General features: G+C 38.5%; 1 protein-coding gene across 1 annotated transcript in view; it reads left to right on the top strand.

Moving 5' to 3' along the window:
• The window catches only part of LOC127445265 (protein ELFN1-like), a 139,725-nt gene extending 118,539 nt beyond the window's left edge, over positions 1-21,186 (top strand). The window contains exon 3 of the mRNA XM_051705191.1: positions 15,337-21,186. Within this exon, the coding sequence (XP_051561151.1) occupies positions 15,696-18,131 (2,436 nt within the window). The 5' untranslated portion in view covers positions 15,337-15,695 and the 3' untranslated portion in view covers positions 18,132-21,186. The remainder of the gene's footprint in view (positions 1-15,336) is intronic.
• Positions 21,187-21,354: the final 168 nt, after the last annotated feature.

The following is a 21,354-nucleotide window of genomic DNA, read 5'->3' as shown; positions in this document are numbered from 1 at the left end:
GGCCCAGTTGGGCCACTCAACCAAACAGATTACAATTCTGTTTGGTGCCAATAGAGGTGCAAATATAACCTTTCATTTTAACATTAATTTGAGAAAAGTTATCACATCAAGCAACTTCGTTACACTTACTGTGCTATAGTTGTATCCTGTATTATGATGTTTTTGAAATGTAATAATTTGTAGTATTATTTTATTCCTGCATTCAGGATATGTAAATTGGGTTTGTTTATACTTCTGCAGTAACTGAGCAGATGTCTGGAGTGTGAAGGAATGTTAGTGAGCATCAACATTTCCCAGGGCCAATTTACACACACTAAACACACACTCTCTCACGCAGATAGGCCAACACTGAAGTTAAGTTTTGTTCCAGTCTGGCTGACATCAATAATCTGCAGAGCTATACATGCTACATACTGTAAAACCAGAGCAGACAGCATTCACACAATATTTGACATAACGTGTGGAGCAGTATTTGCCTGTAAATATCATAAATCATGTGCATTAATTCACATTAAAGCATACTTAATTGTCATTTTTAATGTTAGCTGCAAATAAATAGCGGTTGATCAGGGAGTTTGGATGTGACAAAGAGAAGAGAATTAAAAATAATAAAAGGACAATTGCATGTTTTGATCTATCAAAATTAATTTCAGAAGCAAAAGCACAATGTTTAGAAAACATGGTGTTTGGCTCCTTCCAAGTATATTTTGTTTAGGTCCAAATGTATATATGTTCCTGTGTGTGAATATTTTTAGATGTTGGAACTGGTTTCCATTTCTTTTAAGTTTTTCCACAATCACCTTTTAGTTTCTTGCAGTTCATTATAGTGGAAATGAGGCTGAGAGGGATAGAAGTACAGTCTTTTCAATGGGTTATAGTTTTACTGTTGCTTAAAATGAAATGACGTTTAGCTGACCAAATATTTAACATGCATCTTTCCAGTAAACATTCAGAAGACAAAAACAAAATTCCAGAAAACACAAGCTGTGAAAATCAGATGTTATCCATCACAGCATCGATTTGCATAAAATTAATTGTGCCGTCAACCCTCACTAAGGTCTATGGCTTGCTTTATTTTTAATGTTCCTGTACCAGGCTTTTGCTCTCTGTACAGAAGGAATACTTTATGGTCTGGTCACATCAGGGAATAACTTTTCTCTTGCACAGTCTGCCATTTTTGTGTCACATATTTTCTTTTCTTCCTCTTGTTACAGGATGAACTCCATATCATTGGCTGCCAAGTTCAAAAATAGCTGCACACTTTGGAAAGACATGCAAATTTATGCAGCTTTCTCAAAGTTGGCAGTGAAAAGACGTGACACTTTCTCTGAGCCAATGTGCTGTCTAATCTCCTTGTATGAGTGCATACACACACCCCACACACAGTGTGCAGAGGAAAGCATATGGAAACACATTCACACCCATATAATGAAGGAAATTCTCACAAGTAATTACATAATTGTAATCTATGGCACAAGATGTATTAGATTCATACAGAGACATTTTAAGCAGGTATGTCAAAGTCTAAAGGTCTCTCTCTTTGGAGTGAGGCGCCAAGCTACAGCGTTACACCTGTGCTCCACTGCACACATATGAAGAGCTGTAACATCTAGAAGTGAAAACAATTCAAAAGTTTTCCTTGCTGATGCCATTGAAATGTGAAAAGGGAGGGTTATCAAGATAAAGCCAGTAGTGTGATGACCCACTTCATGTTTATAACTGGAGCCTTTATTTCATGTGAGTGTACATGATTTTAGCCTGATAGCAAGCCTACTATCCAGACCCATCCAAGAAAGACACCACAATATAGCCTTTAACAAATTTGAATATATTAACTACACAAAGTGCAAAAAAACAAAAATACAATAAATTAACAAAGCATTAACAATAAATAACTATACAAATTAACTCTAAATGACTATAAATAATAATAAATAACTATATACAATGGGACACAACTGCAAAACAATTGCTAACTAATTGTTGCAATTTAAAGGATGACCACGAACAAATACCATCTAGCCAGGTAGCTGGCTAACATTCATTTTCTTAGCAGTGGTCTGGCTGCGTTTCTTCTCCTCTTCCTTTTTCTTTTTTGCTCCCGATTTGTAGATGTGCGTGCCTTAGCCACAACTCTCTCCTTGCAGTTACATTCTCCCTTCCCTCTCGGGCCACAAGGGGGCCCCCTATAACTGTCTAATTGAGCCATAACAGCTGCCCGAATCTTATTCGCAGCTTTTAACCTTATCTCATTTTAAGTGACTGTGGCAAGATGTTTGCAAAATTATATAATATTCCTTAAATGTATCATTGCAGTTATGAAGTGAAATGTCCAATGTGTACTGCTACAAGAGAGTTAAATACACTTCTAAACATATGATGTTCTTAAGGTTAATGCTCTATGGAGTTTTATATCATCAAAACATATCTTAAATCTTAAAGCTAAACAATAGTGTCATAAAAAGCACATGACACGAAAAAGTAGACTTGCGTGCTCTGCGGGACTCGTGCTATCAGTTGAGCAGCCACGGAATTTCTTTTTGCCAGAACAAGCTTGTAAATGTTGTTGATTATGTAATGTAAACATTCAAATTAATTGCCTAAGAAGTCATGCACTATCGGTTAAGTGTTTAAGCCCTATTCACATGAGTTTATTGCTAGAAATCGCTAGTCTTTATACTGTGAAGTCGCTAGTGGGCGTTCCTACTGCTGTCGCTCTAACATTATTGGTGGACTTCATGTCTGCATATCTTTTGAAAATATGATCACAGATAAGATATGTTGCTGGTAAAAATAAGATATCATTCTAATTTGACAAGGAATTCGTTTTCTTGTTGCTAAAAATGAACTTTCCGCTGTGGAGGGTGTTGTTATATAAACTACAGCAGTGCTTAGCGCATTAAATCAATAACCAGATTAACGTCCTATCAATGTACGAAATCTTCTAATCAAACTCACTCAGACTGCCAACAATTTCTAAAACGTCATTCTAATTTGACATAGAATCAGTTTTCTTGTCCCTAAAAAGGAACATTCTGCAGTGGAGAGTATTTTAATAAAAAACGGCAGCAGTGCTCATTGCATCATATCATTAAAAAGATGAATGACCAATCAATGTATAGTCCATTTCAAGGATGTAAACCATCACAAAGGAATTAGAGTGCTACTGACCTTGGAGTTCTTCCGGTATCATTACCGGATCCTTTAAATAAGGATTAAATAAGGAGTTAACATATTTACTCAGAGAACATCAAATGTTTACCTGAAATGACTTATCCAGACGTGTTGTTGATACTGAGCATCCATGCGAGAGAGGTGATGAAATTGTATCATAGTTAAGATGCTCACAATTATTTCCTCAGTGGAGAGATTGGGAATATTGGATAGCTCCTATTATAATGAAGCTGTTCAATGAAGCTGTCTGCATGACCTGCAGACAAGATAAGGATTTATTTTTAGTGTGCTCAATTTGAAAGTCGTTTTGGATAAAAACGTCTGCTAAGTACTTAATGTAATAGTGTATGACTAGAGCAGCTTCATTCATTAAAATGGTAGTGATCTATACTCTAGTCACATTTAGAGCTCTACCTCTCAAACTTACAATTAATTGGCAGTTATTTTGTTCACCTACCAGAGATAAGATGTTTACTACACTTTTTAGTACTGCACGTATCCAGCCGTCTTGCTTCACTGATGCGGTTCATGCGTCTATTTGTTGTTGCTTTTTCAGAGATCTATACACTTCAATTTCCATGAGTTCCAGACATCCAGTGAGCATCCAGCCACCGAACATGGCTTACATTTTAATAATGACATTTTATGTTAACGTTAGTAACGTGAATCGTGTTAAAGTCACTATGAATGAAGCGCCTCCTGCTGTTGTTTTGAATGAGTATGACAACCAGGAGGACATTTTCAAGGAACAAAGACGTCACTTCCTTACACCTTAGAGTAATCCTTAAATTGGTCTTCCTCAGACTGCCGACAGTTTCTTTTACTCACAGAATTTTCATTATATTCATGTAAATGGTTACAGACAAATTATACAGAACAGTGAAATCGCTGCACTCGACTCCAGCATCTCACAGGAGACGGATGACGCAAGCTCCACCGATACGTCTTCTCTCCTATTGGTAGTCACTGCTGTAAGTCGCTCATTATTTACATAAAGTTCAACTTTTCTCAACTGTCTAAAGTCACTGGAAACACCCACATCTAGTCACCAGAGGTCGCTGTCACTTGTGTCGCCGGAAGTCAACAGCTCTCATTTAAAATGATTGAGATCATGTCGCTTTGTTGCTAGAAGTCGCTGCAAGTGTGAACGAGGTTTTAGATGTCATAAGATAGCGTTGTGTGACAGACAGGGTTAAAAACTGATAATCTGTTATTTTACTCATGATATGTTGGTGAAAAAATAGAAGTAATTGTTTTTGTAGCACCTTTAGTGTTTTCACCAGGAGAGTGACATAAGTACAATGAGAAAAGTTAAAAAATGTGGGTATAGTAATGTGATTCTGAGACTGTTTGATTTTAACCATATTTTTCAAAACTACAATTAATGTCTGTTTTTAATGAGGCTAAAATTACTTAGTGCACCTTTAAGAGTTTTGTTTTGCCTGGCGGTGGTGCAAAGACAATCATTTTAAACTGGCATGTAAGACTGCAACTTTAAGACAAAGCAGAAGTTTCTGCTAACTGACTAAATATGCAAGTGTTGAATGTAATCTGTCACCCAAGTAGAATTCATGAGCAACGCTGATAAAGTTTCTAATGTGTTCCCCCAAACACTTTTCAGATTATTAAAAAAAAAATAATAATAATTTTTAAGTCTTTATTTTTTTTTTTACTGCAATGTATCAATGTAATCGCTTGGACTTTTTGCTGTTCTAAGTGCTATTTCCACTGTTTACAGTGTACACTCCTTACAGAATAAACTACAGGATTTGCTTACTTGCTACCTAGCAACTTCATAAAATCGCCCTTCCGTGACATTATCTGCAACGCTTTTCTTGTGGAGGTCAAAGCAACACTTGATGCTTGTGCTGATAGGTGTGTTGAAGCCCTGATGTGAGTAATGTTGTGAAAGGGTTTTAAGAGTGTCACATCAGTCCATAAATCAGTTCCTCTTCACCTCACTCCCACAGCTTATTGCCACATGCTTCATACATGCTACATGCAAGACACCCAATCCTGTCTACATGCTCCACTGCCTCGTGTTTGTCTCCTGTCTGCAGTGCTGACTGTGGCGTTGACTATGTAGGAAGTTCCGTGCCATCTGTAGTTTCAGTCTAATCATAACGGTGTAAATCAGATAACCCTATGGGTAGCACTGCCGGTCACTAGAAGCAGGGTAACCATGGCGACAGTCCCTGTGGACAAGTAGGCCTCTATACCATTTTTCTTTTTTAAAAAAGCTTTCCTAGATTCAGTGAAACATTAGCGTTTAACTAGGTTGTCTTTTTTTTTTCTTAAAAGTAATATTCTAGGTTCAATAAAAGTTAAGCTAAGTAGACAGCATTTGTGGCATAATGATGATTACCACAAAAATCAGTTTTGACCTGTTCCTCCTTTTCTTTACAAGCACAAATCTGTGTTGCAGTGAGGCACTTACACTCCTTACAGAATAAACTATTGGATTTGCTTACTTGCTACCTAGCAACTTCATAAAATCGCCCTTCCGTGACGTTATCTGCAACGCTTTTCTTGTGGAGGTCAAAGCAGCACTTGACGCTTGTGCTGATAGGTGTGTTGAAGCCCTGATGCAAGTAATGTTGTGAAAGGGTTTTAAGAGTGTCACATCAGTCCATAAATCAGTTCCTCTTCACCTCACTCCCACAGCTTATTGCCACATGCTTCATACATGCTACATGCAAGACACCCAATCCTGTCTACACGCTCCACTGCCTCGTGTTTGTCTCCTGTCTGCAGTGCTGACTGTGGCGTTGACTAGGTAGGAAGTTCCGTGCCATCTGTAGTTTCAGTCTAATCATAACGGTGTAAATCAGATAACCCTATGGGTAGCACCGCCTGTCACTAGAAGCAGGGTAACCATGGCGACAGTCCCTGTGGACAAGTAGGCCTCTATACCATTTTCTTTCTTTTTTTTCAAAAGCTTTCCTAGATTCAGTGAAACATTAGCATTTAACAAGGTTATGTCTTAAAAGTAATATTCTAGGTTCAATACAAGTTACGCTAAGTAGACAGCATTTGTGGCATAATGATGATTACCACAAAAATCAGTTTTGACCTGTTCCTCCTTTTCTTTACAAGCAAATGTCTGGGTTGCAGTGAGGCACTTACAATGGAAGTGAATGTGGGCCATTTTTTTATTGTTAAAATACTTTAACAAGACGACTGTTTTATAAGTATAGCTACAAGAAGTAAACTATATGCATGTTAACATGATTTTAATGTGATAAAATCGCTTACTATCCTTTTCTGTGTAAAGTTATATTAAATTTAGTTGCCCTGAATACTTAATGTGTAAACACTGTAATCCTGGTAAACAATGATTTATAGCTCAAATAATAAAAAGTTTTAACAGAAGAGTTAATGCAAGTGCTTTCATTAAATTATAAGCTTCACATTTCTGCCTTTAAACCCTCCAAAAATTGTGCCCCTTTTAAATCCATTGTAAGTGCCTCACTGTAATTTAACCTTATTTTTTTTTTTTTTTTTCAATAAAATGAGGGACGAGACAAAATTATATTTTGTGGTAATCTACATTACTTGTATTGAACCTGGAATATTCATTTAATCAGATGAGTAGAGTTAGATGGATTGGCCCTGTAATAAAACAATGAAACCGTAATAATGTCAAATTTAGTAAATGTTAACATAAACCTCTTCTTTTTTTCATACATTTTTCACCAACCCCCCAGCATTCCTGCCAAAAAAAAATAAAAAAAAAATAAATAAAATACAAATAAAACGTATGAGTCTTTTTTTTCTTTCTGCAATGTATCAACATAATCTTTTTTGCTATTCTAAACGTATATAATCTTGAAAAATATACAGTATATACGCTATATGTACAGTATATACGCTATATGTACAGTATACTGTATGTTAAAGACCCATTTTATACTGTGTGAGAAAATAACAAGCAGAGCATTATAAATATATTATAAATGTTTTTTTCAAAATTAAATTATTAGCTTTTATGTTGTCTTTGTAATAATTGCAGAAGAAATTATTAAAATATTATCTGAAAAATATTAAGTTTGTAATTAGTAGACAGCGAGTATTTTTACATGCACTCATTTTCATAAATCTGAATAAATTCAATCGGATTGCAGTACTGTTTATATGTACTTTCAAAATTGCAATCTAATACAAATACTGATTTAAATTTGCATTACAAATTTTCCCGAACAAAACTTCTGCGCATGCAAAGAGCGCAAGTCACTATGTTCCAAAGAAGCAGAGAAAGGCAGAGAAGCCCCCATGAGAATGGCACCAAAGTCGGTTATAAGAAAATACAATCCTTGCAGAAAATGTAGTGCAAGCCCCAATACCCTTAATAATGCATGTTGCCAGTGCTATGTATAAATTATGTTTCTGCGCAGAGTATTTTGTAAATTCCAATCCATTTGCAGTTCCTAACACTACTGTTCACTGCACTGCAAATGTGCGCAAAGTATTTTTGAATTCAATTGAGAAAGTAATCAGATTCAAAGGTTTACATGGCTAATATTCTTCTTACATGGCTAATGTAACATATTATTTTAAGTCTACACCACCCTTTCCAATTGGATGGAAATTTCATTTGGATTGTGCTCAACTGGGTCGACTGAAGTGTTGACAGAGTCATTAGAAAACAAAATTAAACTGTAATAAATGTCAAATTTGGTCAATGCAAAAACAAAAAACAAAAAAAAAACTTTATTTTATCTGTGAAAGTTATTTTCCTGCTTTAAAAGTCATAGGAAAAAAAAAAAAGAAGAAAAAAATCAGTAAAAATCTAAAAATAATCACTGCCACAATGATTGCCAAGGTTTTGATATGTGGCTGCTTATCATCAGCTTATCATTCACTTCGAAAAGTAATAAAACACCCCTCCTGATCAAGATGGACAATTTGTGTAATTCATGTTCATAGCACAAAAGGTGTGGGACAAGTTACACGCCAATGTTTGTTAGTTCAAATCCATTAAGTATGAGCAATAGTAATAGGAATGCCTGTCTTAGCAAGTACCACTTATTATAAAAAGCATTCCCAGTGCCCACTTATTTATGCAACATATAAATTAAGCCTATTGAAGTTGTATATGCTCTACGAATCTATTCTATATCTCTACTGATGCTGCAGTGTATTAGTGCATAAATAAATTGTCAAGTTACATTAATCACTGTACGTCACTTTAATTCATCCTGACATGTTTACAGTCTGTTTACTTTTGGAAGACTGATGTATCTAATATCACACATTGCACCCAGAAACCTGAGATATTTGGATTTCCGCAAATAAATGAGAGGGCTTAAGCAAAAGAGAGAATATGGGGATAACTGCATCTATGTTTGCCCAGAGCTAGTGGCTTAATCTTATGTCATAGAGTCACACAGTAGCTTATTGATCATAAAAAAGCAGGGTGTTATTTTAAGCCACGAGCAACTACACAGTGGTGCAGAAAACTTCTGAGACACATTCAAAAACATGATCCTTTCCTTTCTAACACTTCTGCTGAAAATGAATTTCCTGATCCAGGCTGATTTATGATGGTTAGTACTTGGTGCTGTTCAAGCTGGTGTACCAAAGCCATGGTGACTACCAGCACAACTTAGCTGGTTATGACTGGTCAACAAGCATGGCTTGTCTGATGAAACTGGTTGACCAAGCCTAGCAGGTAAACTTGGTTAAAAAGCCTTTTGGGGGAAACCAGCACCCAAAACACTTCATAGTCCTTCTAGCAGCTTACACACAATACAGAAAGCTAGTCAGTCTTGAACAGCACTTACTCTGCAGCACTGTATCAAATGGGTTCATGCAGCTAACACAGCAAACCATTTTCTTTGATGTTTCAGAATGGCTTGACATGCAGGTTGTGTGTTCAGATGAATGAGTAAAGTTTGTAGCTGAAGGCTTGTTTCTCATGACTGCAGCACTGTTGAAGATATCCATTGTGATGTATTTATGGCGTTGCTGTTTTAATAAACTATACCCTGTAACTAATCACAAATGTCATAGTCCGAAATACGGGGTAAAATGTAGTGTCTCTTTGTGACTTGAGTGTCGTGGTTTGTTTTCCACAACTACAATGGCCCCCACAAAATGTCTGGGCACATGCACTCTCAGCAATATAAAATAACATTGATTACAAAATATCAGACCAAGTGGCACTTATTGTAGAAAAGAAACACTTCTGGTTACTCTGCTAGGACACTTGAATTTGAGAAACTGACTTCTTACATCCACTAAGAATGGCATTGGGAGGGGGGGGGGGGGGGGGGGGCTACTTTATTTTGTCATCTGAAGAAATGACATTTAAAAACTTTTTTTTTTTTTTTTTTTTTTAAATGTACAGACAACTAATTAAATGTACAGACAGCCATGTTTTAATGGTTTGTTGATGCATGAGACACAGAATGAAGATCCATGTGCAGAGTTTAATATCAATAGTTAAGCAGTCCAAAGTAAACAAAAGCAAAGACAGTAAACAAAGGGGTAATCCAAGGGACAGGCAATAAATCATAGGCAGTAGATAAAAAACTCAAATGCAAGACAACAGGCGAATTGGCAAGACTTCGCAGTGAAGTACAGAGAGCAGTGACTAAATACACTGGGAGTTGATTAGTGAATGAGATTCAGGTTTGAGTCAAATGGCGGGAAGGGGAGTCTGGGAAGTGTAGTCCAGGTAGAGGTTAATACTCAGGGATCTTGTGTGGACAGAGGATGAGACAGTACTCGCCCTTTGAGGACCCACTTTAGAACATCCAGGGGTCTGCCCCAGGGCCTGGACGGTCAGGATGGGCTAAGTGAAATTCCGAGATGAGAAGGGTCCAGAATGTCCTCCAAAAGATTGGACTGGAGGAACATAGCCCTCCCAGTCTACCAGATATTGTAGAACTCTGCCCTGACATCAAGGAGGGTTGACTCAGTAGGCGATCTCCCCATTGAGGTCGGGGGAGGTGGAGGCACTGGAAGACTCAGTCACCGGTTTGAGGAGAGAGACGGTAGTGAGGCAGTTGAAGTCTGAAACATACAGGGTTAACTTGTTTGATTTTGAACAGGCCCACATACCTTGGAGTGTTTTTTTGCAGGGTAGCTGCAGGAGGTCTCAGGTGGACAGGCACACATTGGCCTGGGCAGAAAGTTGGGGTCGACGATGCACAGCCCGTGTCGTCTGCTGACGGACGGCTCTCTGCAAGTGAACATGGGCAGACTCCCAGACTTGGTTGCTGCACTGCATCCAGTGGTTAACTACTGCAGGTAACTCCGATGGTTCTCCCGACCAGGGAAAGAGCGGAGGTTTGTATCCTAGGATACACTGAAAAGGGATCAAACCAGTAGAGGGACTGCGAAGAGTTTCTGGCATACTCTGCCCAAGGGAGAAATCGACAATCATACTGTTAGAGAGACAGAAGGTGCGGAGATAGCGACCTACTTCTTGGTTGATGCGTTCAGTCTGGCCATTCGATGGAGGATGATAACCAGAAGTCAAGCTGACATTGACATTCTGATTTTGGAGGGAGTTCTGCAAACTTCTGAAAGGTAAATTGAGGTCCTCGGTCAGAGACTGTCGTCTGGTAAACCATAGAGCCGAAACACTTAAATGGAAGATGGGCTCAACCATCTCTAGAGCAGAAAGTAGTTTGAGAGGGATGAGACGGCAGGCTTTGGAGAACCCATTCACCACCACGATGGTGTCCCCCTGAGATACTGGTAAATCGGTAAGGAAGTCTATGGCAGTGTGAGACCAAGGACGTAGTGGGATGGGTAAGGGGTGGAGTCTTCCCGCTGGAAGATTAGTTTGGGCACAGATAGAACACCCCTTTACATGCTGAGCAACGTCTTGTGACGGGAAGGCCACCAGAATTTTTTCGGAACCAATTGTACGGTGCGGTTCTCACCTAGGTGAGAAGAGCTCAAGGAAATATGTACCCACTGCATGACTTGAGGATGGAGCTTGGCAGGAATGTAGACACTGTCTCTAGGGCAACCAGGTGGGGGTTGTTCTGTCAGAGTGGCCTGCTCAATGTCCTTCATGGTCTCCCACTAAACAGGGGCAGAGATCACTGATTCGGGCAAGATGGTCAGAGGGTACTCAGAATAAATCAGAGGGGGCATCAGCATTCGTGTTCATAGACCCAGGACGACACGTCACAGAGAAGTTAAATCTGGTGAAGAACAGCGCCCAACAAGCTTGTTGTCGAGTCGTTTGGCGGAGCATAAAAATTCCAGATTGTGATGGTGAATGGGTGTTGAGAACCCTCTAACCAATGGTGCAATTCCTCAAGCGCATCTTTCATGGCTAAAAGCTCATGATTCCCAATGTCATAGTTCTGTTCTGCAGAGTTCAGTTTGCGAGAGAAGCACAGGGATACATCTTGGCTGCGTTAGTGTCATTGGGGGGGGAGGGAAAAAAAACACCCCACTCCGATTACAATAGAGGCTTCCACAATGAAAAGCTTGGAAGGACCAGGATGGAGTACAGGTGCGGTGGTGAATCTTAAAGATCCTGGAAGGCCCTTATGGCCGGAGAAGTCCACTGAAGAGTCTTAGGTCTTCCTTTGATGAAAGAGGGGCTACTATGGTGCTGAAGTTGTGAATTAAATCGCTATAGAAGTTGCGAAGCCCAGGAAGCACTGGAGTTCCTTGGTAGAACCCGGTCAAGGCCAGTTCTTGACCGTATCAACTCGGAGACTGTCCATGTGGGCCCCCTCGGGGCTGATCACGTAACCCAGAAAAGATGTGGGAGACATGAAACTCACTTCTCGGCTTTTACGGAGGTGATCATCTTTGATGTGTTCTTAAGAGTTGAGGATTCTTAGGAGTGTTGGTGACGAGTAGTTGCGTTTCATGATGAAGAGCCACCACTTGCACAGTGACGGGTTGAGTGATGTGAAGCTCTGTGTCAGCATGAAGAGGGCGACCATCTAGCGCTGTAACAGAGAGAGAAGGCACACAAGGGGCAGTATCCAGAGATAACAGATTGCAGAGATCAGAGTCAATAAAATTGACTCCAGCCCCAGAGTCATTAAGAGCTTTGACAGAAATGGAATTCTGATTAGAAAGGAGTTTTACCTCAACTAATACATTTCGGTTTTCAAATAAGACTCGTCAGTACTCAAAGTATTAGTGGGTAGGGAGGAATGTGAGGGAAAGGAGAGAAAATGGCTGGGTTCGCCACAGTACGGACACGGTTTGTGTTGGATGCATCTTTGACGTTCCTCTCGACAAACAAGAGCGACCCAACTGCATGAGCTCATGTTGAGGTGTAGTTATGGCAGGCAGTTGAGGTAAAGACAGGGTAGCTGGAGTGGGGCTTCACTTCAAGTTGTCCAGTTTGGAAGGTGTAAGCAGGTAGAGATGGCCAACCGCTCGACCAGAAGCAAGAGTCTGTTGCGGTAGATTGTTTTGAGTAGTGAATCAGCCCATCCAGTTTTATTAATTATTAGTCAAAAACATCATGCCACTGTTGGTACAGATACAACTACAAATTGTAATGGTAAGTTACTTCAGGTGTCAAGTGATATAATCGTAATTTTTAAATGTTGAGGTTTTGTGCCCCTAGCAGCAACAAACGGAATTGCAATCTATTTTGTTTTAGCACAGTGAATGAATGCGCCAAACAAAACAGCATTGTATATTTATATATGGAGACATGTAAAACTGAGCTATAATAATAAAAAAAAGAAAAGAAAAAGAAAACAATAAAAACTGATTTTTACAACTTCTAAAGAAAATGGGTAACATTAGTTATTGCATTAGGTATCATGAACCAACAATGAACGTGTCAATATGCATATGGTTTATGCAACTTTTAATGTAAAAAATGTATTAGTATATATTGAAATGAACATTAACCAAGATTAATAATGCTGTAAAAGTATTGGTAATTGTTAGTTCATGTTGGCTCAACTACATGCAGTTAACTAGTGTTAATTATTATTATACTTACTGACAAGTGTTTCCAAACAAATATGAATGGGACATCAGAATAATTCAGAGGAAGTGTAGCAGTGTGGTAATGAATGTGGCTTTCAGTTTGTCTATTTATATAGAAATATATATACAGTATTGTGCAAAAGTCTTAGGCACGTAAGATGTTTCACAAAAACCTTTGTCTTAAGATGGTTATACGTGTATATCTTCAGTTTTAGTCTGTCAATAGGAAATATACATTTTAAACTCCTGAACATTCCTTTTGCAAATAGAATAGAATAGAATAGAAGAACAGGGAGCTCTGCAACAGATAGCTTGGCCCCCACAGAGCCCCCCACTGAACATGGAGTCAGTCTGGGAGTACATGAAGAGACCGAAGCAGTTGAGACATCCTTAATAGATAGAAGAACTGTTGCGAATTCTCCAAGAAGCTTGGAACATCCTGTCTGCCAACAACCAAGGAAAACTGTGTCCAGGTGACCTAGGAGAATCGATGCTGTTTTGAAGGCAAAGGTGGTCACACCAAATATTGATGTAGCTTTTTTTTATGTTTACTGGACTTTGTATGACATTAATTGATAAATGAAAACTTTTTATGGCATTATTTTTTAATCATCACTATACAACATTTTTCACAAGTGCCTAGAACTTTTGCACAGCACTGCATATATATATATATATATATATATATATATATATATATATATATATATATATATATATATAATCCTTTGATAAAAACAAGGGGCACTACATTTTGCATCCATTTCTTTTAAAGTAATAGTTCACTATTCATAGTTCTACTTCAAAATTCTCTAGTGGTTCCCAACCCTGTTCCTGGAGGCCCCCCAACACTACACATTTTGATATCTCCCTAATCAAACACACCTGATTCAACTCATCAGCTCGTTAGTGGAGACTCCAAGACCTGAATTGGGTGTGTCAGAAATGGGAGATATACAAAATGTGCAGTGTTTGGGGGTCTCCAGGAACAGAGTTGGGAACCAAACCCATATTACTTGCCCTTTTCCATGAAACACAAAATATTAAAGTTAGAGGATTTTTCTGACTCCTCTTTTCCATATAATGAAAGTGAATGAGTACTGAGGCTGTCGAGCTCCAAAATGATAAAAGAATTTCCACAAAAGCACCATAAAAGCGCTTCAATATAAAAAAAAAATAAAAAAAAAAATCCACAAAAGCACCATAAAATCGGTCCATCTGAATTTGACATTATATTCCAAGTCCTTTGAAGCCATACAGTACCTTATATTTAAAATGGTACTGATTTAAATTCAGAGTATAACACAGAGTTTGTATGGTCCACTTTTATGGTGCTTTATAATTTTAAATCTTGTCAAACCTGGTCCTCATTTACTTTCACTATATGGAAAAGAGTGGCCAGGATATTCTCTAAAAATTCACCTTCTGTGTGGAAGTCACATATGTTTGAAACAACATCAGGGTGAATAAATTACAGAATTTTGTATTTTTGGGTGGATTATTCCTTCAAATGGCAAGGGCAATGTTTATTCCAGATCTAAAATAACCAGGAATCTTTGTGACTCTTTTTCTTCAACACTTGTTCGATTTAGGTCATGCTGTAATTAAAAAGATAAAGTAGCCTATTTAAGGGTTTCCCTTCATTAGCTGTGGAGAGTGCCTCATAAGCTAATAAGGTGGATAGATGCAAAAGTACACTCTTCTCTATAGTGTGTGCGTGTGTGTTATCAGGAAGAGCTAAGCTGTTAGATGTTAATTGGCCTCAGAGTGTGCGAGCGTGTCTGTGCGATTGATCTATGCTAACTTTAGCTCTCAGTAGGTGAGGAACCATAATGATTCTATACATAAAAAACATATTTATTTTTTTTACACAAAAAAAAAAATAGTTTAGCTTACATGGTGTAAGCTAAACAAAATCGGACTCTTTAAAAATAGCTCTGAAAATGCAACTTGACAGTATTCTGCTCTTGGTCCCACTCTTAATAGTTGCAAATTGAGGTACAGCAGAAGTAGTAGGTGTTAATTTTTAACATAATTGTAAAACACTGGTATTTAACTTGGGTAACTGATTTATGTCATTACATGCACTACAAAACATTCATATTTATGTAATTTTGTACTCTAAAACTATTGGTGTGGGAAAATTGTTGGATCATTCTCCATATCTTACCCCGCTGACCTAGTTCTTGCAAATATCAATAATGATTTTCTTTCTTCTTATTTCTCCAGGATGCAATATGAAAATCTGGTCATGAGCTGGTATCGGATGAGAAATGTGGTCCTCGGAAAACACAAGCACTTCCTACCCTCTGGAAGACTTTGTGTGGGATCGCTCAGATACGCAATCTGAAAATCTATTGCACACAACCTGGTCATAACAGAAGCTTCCTCTCCAGTGTGACAAGATACCAAGCATACACTGAAAAGAAAACAATAATAAGTTCTCTCAACATCTCTAATACAAGTCAATAAGTTTAAGAACTGAACAACTGTCCATGTAATTTCCACAGTACATCCAATTATTCAAAGGCTTGTCCCATTTTCTTGTAGAATTTACTTATTACTCCATCTAATAACCTGGTGGAGCCATGACTGAAGCACAAATGTCCATTTCACCTGTGTCCAATGGACATGGTTTGGTGACTAGTGCCTTACATTGCTGGGCCATGACTCTTGCATTTTTTACATTGACAAGGGTGCCTGTTGTCCAAAGTGATTGTTGGCTTATTGAGGGTGAAAAAGGATTTGTGTGGTTGGCAATCTGTAGCCAGAACCAGCCACCATATGAAAATATTCCACTACATATTAACAGCACAATTGTTGACCTGCGACTCAATGAGAATAGGATTCGAAGCATCCACTTTTCTTCCCTGAGTCGCTTTGGCAATCTTACTTACCTGAATCTGACTAAGAATGACATCTCTTACATAGAAGACGGGGCTTTCTCTGCCCAGTTCAATCTTCAAGTGTTACAGATTGGCTTTAACAAGCTAAGGAACTTGACTGAGGGAATGCTAAGAGGTTTGGGGCGTTTACAATACCTTTATCTTCAGGCTAACCTTATTGAGACTGTAACAGCCAACGCATTCTGGGAGTGTCCTGCTATAGAAAACATTGACATCTCTATGAACAGGATTCAGCAACTTGATGGTGCCACATTTCGTGGTCTGTCAAAGTTGACAACGTGCGAGCTCTATGCTAACCCATTCAGTTGCTCATGTGAACTACTGGGATTCCTGCGCTGGCTTGCAACATTCCCAAACAGGACAAGTGAGCGGATGGTGTGCGACACACCAGCTGGCTTTTCAGGCTACAATCTTTTAAGCCAGAACCCCAGGATGCCGAGATTTCGGAATGCTTTCCATGCACTCTCCTCCGTCTGCACTGATGACAATGTGACTCCGTATCTTCATGGATCTTTAGATGGGAGCACTCCCACAATGTTGCCAGATTTGAGCCCCTGTGGATTGGATGACTGCTCTTCAGGGACATTTCCAGAGGAGACCATAAGCATCAGCCCCACATTTTTGGGTCCAGATGCCCGTCCAATCATGAAATTAAAAGAAGTGACCCACACAAGTGCAGTAATCATGGTCCAGATTCCAAATCCATTTCGCAAGATGTACATCCTTGTCCTTTACAATAACAGCTTCTTCACGGACATCCAAAACTTGAAGAGCCGGAGAGAAGAGATCGAGTTGCAAAACCTCAAATCACACACTAACTACACATACTGTGTGGCATCCATACGTAACTCCTTGAGGTTCAACCACACCTGCCTGACCATCTCCACTGGTCCAAGGACTTTGCAAGAACGTGTGACAAATGACTCAACTGCTACTCACTACATTATGACCATCCTTGGTAGTCTCTTTGGAATGCTCATTGTGTTGGGCATCGTATTTCATTGTGTGAGAAAGCACAAACAGCAGGATGAGCCAAAAAGCAAGAAGCTTGAAAAGATGAAAAGAAATTTGATCGAGATGAAATATGGCACTGAACTGGAACAAGGGACCATATCACAGTTGTCACAGAAACAAATTCTGTTCACTGGTGATACAGTACAAAGGATGCCATACTTGCCAACTGCCAGTGACACAGACCAGTATAAACTGCAGGAGATCTCTGGCACGCCAAAGACAACAAAAGGGAATTACATGGAAGTAAGATCGGAGCAACCAGACCACAGTGTTAGAGAATGCGGTGTTTCTCCATTGGAAACCAGCCAAGGATCTGTTGCAGAGATATCCACTATTGCGAAAGAAGTGGACAAAGTTAATCAGATCATTAACAACTGCATTGACGCCCTTAAATCTGATTCAACATCATTCCAGGCTGCAAAATCTGGCGCCGTGTCTACAGCAGAGCCACAGTTAGTTCTAATATCAGAGCATCCACCAGGAAAATCTGGTTTCCTGTCTCCAGTGTACAAAGGAGGGTACCATCATCCCTTGCAGAGGCACCACAGTATGGATGTTCCACCAAAGCGTCCAAGCACATCGTCAAGCGGTTCATTGCGCAGTCCTCGCTCTTTTCGTTCTGAAGGAGCCTACAGAACAGAATCTAAGTACATTGAGAAGACATCTTTAGATGAGTCAGGAATCATAACAGTCACTCCAGCTGCTGCAATCCTTAGGGCAGAGGCGGAACAGATCCGACAGTATAGCGAGCACAGGCACTCCTACCCTGGTCCCCACCATATAGAGGAGTCAATAGAGGTGTCAGGGAGCCGGAAGTCATCCATTTTGGAGCCACTAACACGTTCAAGGCCACGTGAGCTGTCTTATTCACAGCTCTCACCACAGTATCATAACCTGAGTGGCTATTCCAGCCCTGAGTACACCTGCAGGCCATCTCTTAGCCTGTGGGAACGTTTTAAACTCCACCGCAAACGCCACAGGGATGAGGAAGAGTATATTGCGGCAGGTCATGCATTAAGGAGGAAAGTACAGTTTGCCAAAGATGAGGACCTACATGATATTCTGGATTACTGGAAGGGAGTCTCTGCTCAGCAGAAATCATGATTGCCGTTGTATAGTTCATCCAACTAAAGAAGACTACACAAATCTCTGGAACAAACCAGCCAGTATTAATGATTAAGCACTCACTTTTATAGAAATAGCTTAGAAGTTTTGCTGAATTCATTAGCTCTTTTCAATCATTCTGTTTGAGAATGAAAACAAAATACAAGATACAGTAGATCTCGCAGTGATTGTATGTGCCAAGTGGTAAGAATAGATGACTTTTAACAGTATTAACCTCAACTCAACTTTTGATTTTTAAATCTTGGAAATAACAATAAACTACTATTATATTATCATCCTCATTCATGATCATCATTGATTAGTGGTATTACTGTTAAGATTGATTATTCTAATTATTACAATTAATCTTTGGTTATCGCATGGCCGTGTCCTGTGACAGTATTTTGACTGTTGTGTACTTGGAGAAAAGAACATACAAATCAAAATGTCTGCCGAACACTGTTCTCCACAACCTTAGATTTTTATATGGACTGTGCTACATTGAAAATATTCTTTTTTTTTCTTCTTTAGTGACTGTTCAAAGGACAACTGCTCAATTTGCCACAGAAGCACACTTCTAATGGATTTTAAAACAATGACTTTTTGGGGGGGGTGGGAGCTTGTGTTAATGCTTTCTTCACTCGTTTTCGTAAAGTTTACATGTTCAACAATACTACAGTATGAATGTTTCAAGTCCTTGTGACTTAAACCTGCAATGTGTGATTTCATACAAATGCACACAACTGCCAGGTGGAAATGTTTTTTGGCTTTTTATTATTTTATTTTATTAACAATCTCCAAGCAGTGCTACTGAAAAAACTGAGCCCACAATGTCTGTCTGTCAAAACATCATGTACTGGTCATGCATACTGGAGAATGAATGTACTGTGCGTTAAATCTGTTTTTCTCCAACATCATCCTTAGTAACCTCCAAGCTTAGGGCTAAGTTAAACTAAAACATAGTACCATTCTTGATTGCGAGACTTTGAAAAATATCTCCATGTACTGTCTCAGTCTATCAAAGCTATTACTATTACAAGCCTACTACTAAACCACTGTGAACCCCAGACCACACTGAATCAGTCCTGTAGTTTTTTTTCTACATAAATTTAACAGAGTTGTCTTCTTCAGCCGTTAACCCAGCTCTGAAGTGCTGATCTAGGCAGTGCTAATAGCATAATCTTTCCTCACCGCCATTAATGCTGATAGACAATTAAGATTGTGCTGATTAGAACATTAGATTTGGCCTTTAAATTTGGAGGAAACAGTATCATTTCAGACCTGTACTGTGAAACCAGTTATAACAACACCCTGCTTCATGGAGTGGTATTGAAATGCAGGGAAATAAAAGGTATGACATTTAAACTGTATGTGAATCCAAGTGCATGTCAAATGCCTGACAGATATAAGACCAAGAGCGTACAGTTTTGGTAAACATCGTCTCATGACTTATCGTGATGATTTGTACGAGATGGGAAAATTGTAAGATATTGTACAACTTGGCTCATATGAAAAGTATTACTTTTCTTTCCTTAGACCAACAAATCAACAAACAGAATTTCAAATCAATAGAATACAAGCATTACATTTTAGCTAGCCTCCTATCCAAGACTTTATTTTAAGAAATTTGGTCACTCATTCCATATTTATTTATGCAATACAAATAACTGATGTAAGTCAGTAACCTGTAATACACTTCCATCGTCTCATTCCAAACCCTGATATTTTTGTCCCTGCTCCACAAAATGTATCTTCTTACTAAAATCAGGGTTAGGGTCAGGGTTTGGCTAAGGGATTACACTTTATGGTAAGGTTATGGTAAGGCTTAGGTAAGGGGTTAAACTTAGGAAAAATCGTAAGATCAAAACCCCAATGTTGATTTTACAGTAATTTTACTATTAAAATCATGTTTAGGGTTTGGCCAAATGGGTTAGTTAAGTTTAGGTTTGCGTTAGGGGTCTGTTTATTTTTTCTCTATTGGACTAAAAGTTGCACATTTTTGTACAAGCCAACTCATCTGATTTCGCCATCTCTTACTAATATGACATGAGACTGGGTTGGTTTTGGTTTTAATCATCATATTCACTTGCCCAAAACATGGAAGGATTGTTTGGAATGCTGTCAAGTTATGATTTACGTAACATATATACAGAAGTAATATGTTTATATTTAGCTATTTTGTTTATCCAAATGATTTATTTATGAAAATGCTGTTTTTGTTGTCATGCTGATTGTTAAACTGATGTACTTTAATATTTCTGTACTGCAGCCTGGCCATGATCATGGGCTTATTTTTGTTCATCATCATCTCACCCCTAATACAAAATTTGTTTCTGTTGTTTTAGAATTAAAGGTGAATTGTGTAATTTTTTCAATGTAAAAATACCTTCTTCCATAACCAGGCCCACACAGCAACACTGGCTCAACCAATGGCAAAAGTTTGGGGCAAGGCTATCTGTTTGTCTGACCAATTGCAGATAGGGGAGTGTTTTTAAAAAACTTTTGTTTCCAGTGTAGAAATTACACATGTCATCTTTAAGCCTAAAATATTTAGCCACTGCAACAATTTGATCATTTCTGGGAGCATTTACTTAATGAAGGTCTCTAGGAAAGGACTAATGCATGGTAATAGAGACAATATCATTATTTAATCCAAATGTTTTTATAAATGAATGGAATAGGTCTTCTTTAAACAACCAGGAGATTAGACTAGATTATTTTCCTAATTAACCTGTACATGAAGATAACTGATTAAAAGTATTATTATTCTAAAATATTGAAAAACAAGTCCATGTACAAATTTTTAGTTTTTAAGGTTAAACTTTCATACACTGTATCTCATCAGCAAGTCTGTTCAGTTGATTGTCATTTTAAAAAAACTGCTAGTTGTAGCACTCCTGATTTACCATGGACACCGAAATAAAGTTGAAAATGACTTGGTAAATGTAAAGACGCCTAAAAACGGCTACGTGTAGTGCACAGGCTGCTTGTAAAAGAGAAAGAATGGATATCAAAGGGCTTTCCTGTCTGGTGGAAATGTCAAAGAGCACAATAAAAGTGGTTTTATTTCTTAAAAAATAAATACTCTTTTCTCAAAAACATATTGTGCCTCAAGCATTGTTCAACAGCATTTGGTTATGGCTTTGGGAGAAAATCAAAAACATGCTGAAGTAGGCTGAAATGTAGTTGGATGTTCAGGCTGGTATTGACCATTCTGGTTTCT

The sequence above is a fragment of the Myxocyprinus asiaticus genome, chromosome 8 (genome assembly GCF_019703515.2).
Source record: "Myxocyprinus asiaticus isolate MX2 ecotype Aquarium Trade chromosome 8, UBuf_Myxa_2, whole genome shotgun sequence".
Lineage (NCBI taxonomy): Eukaryota > Metazoa > Chordata > Actinopteri > Cypriniformes > Catostomidae > Myxocyprinus > Myxocyprinus asiaticus.
Note: the sequence above shows the minus strand (reverse complement) of the source record. Positions and strands in the feature narration are given on the sequence as shown.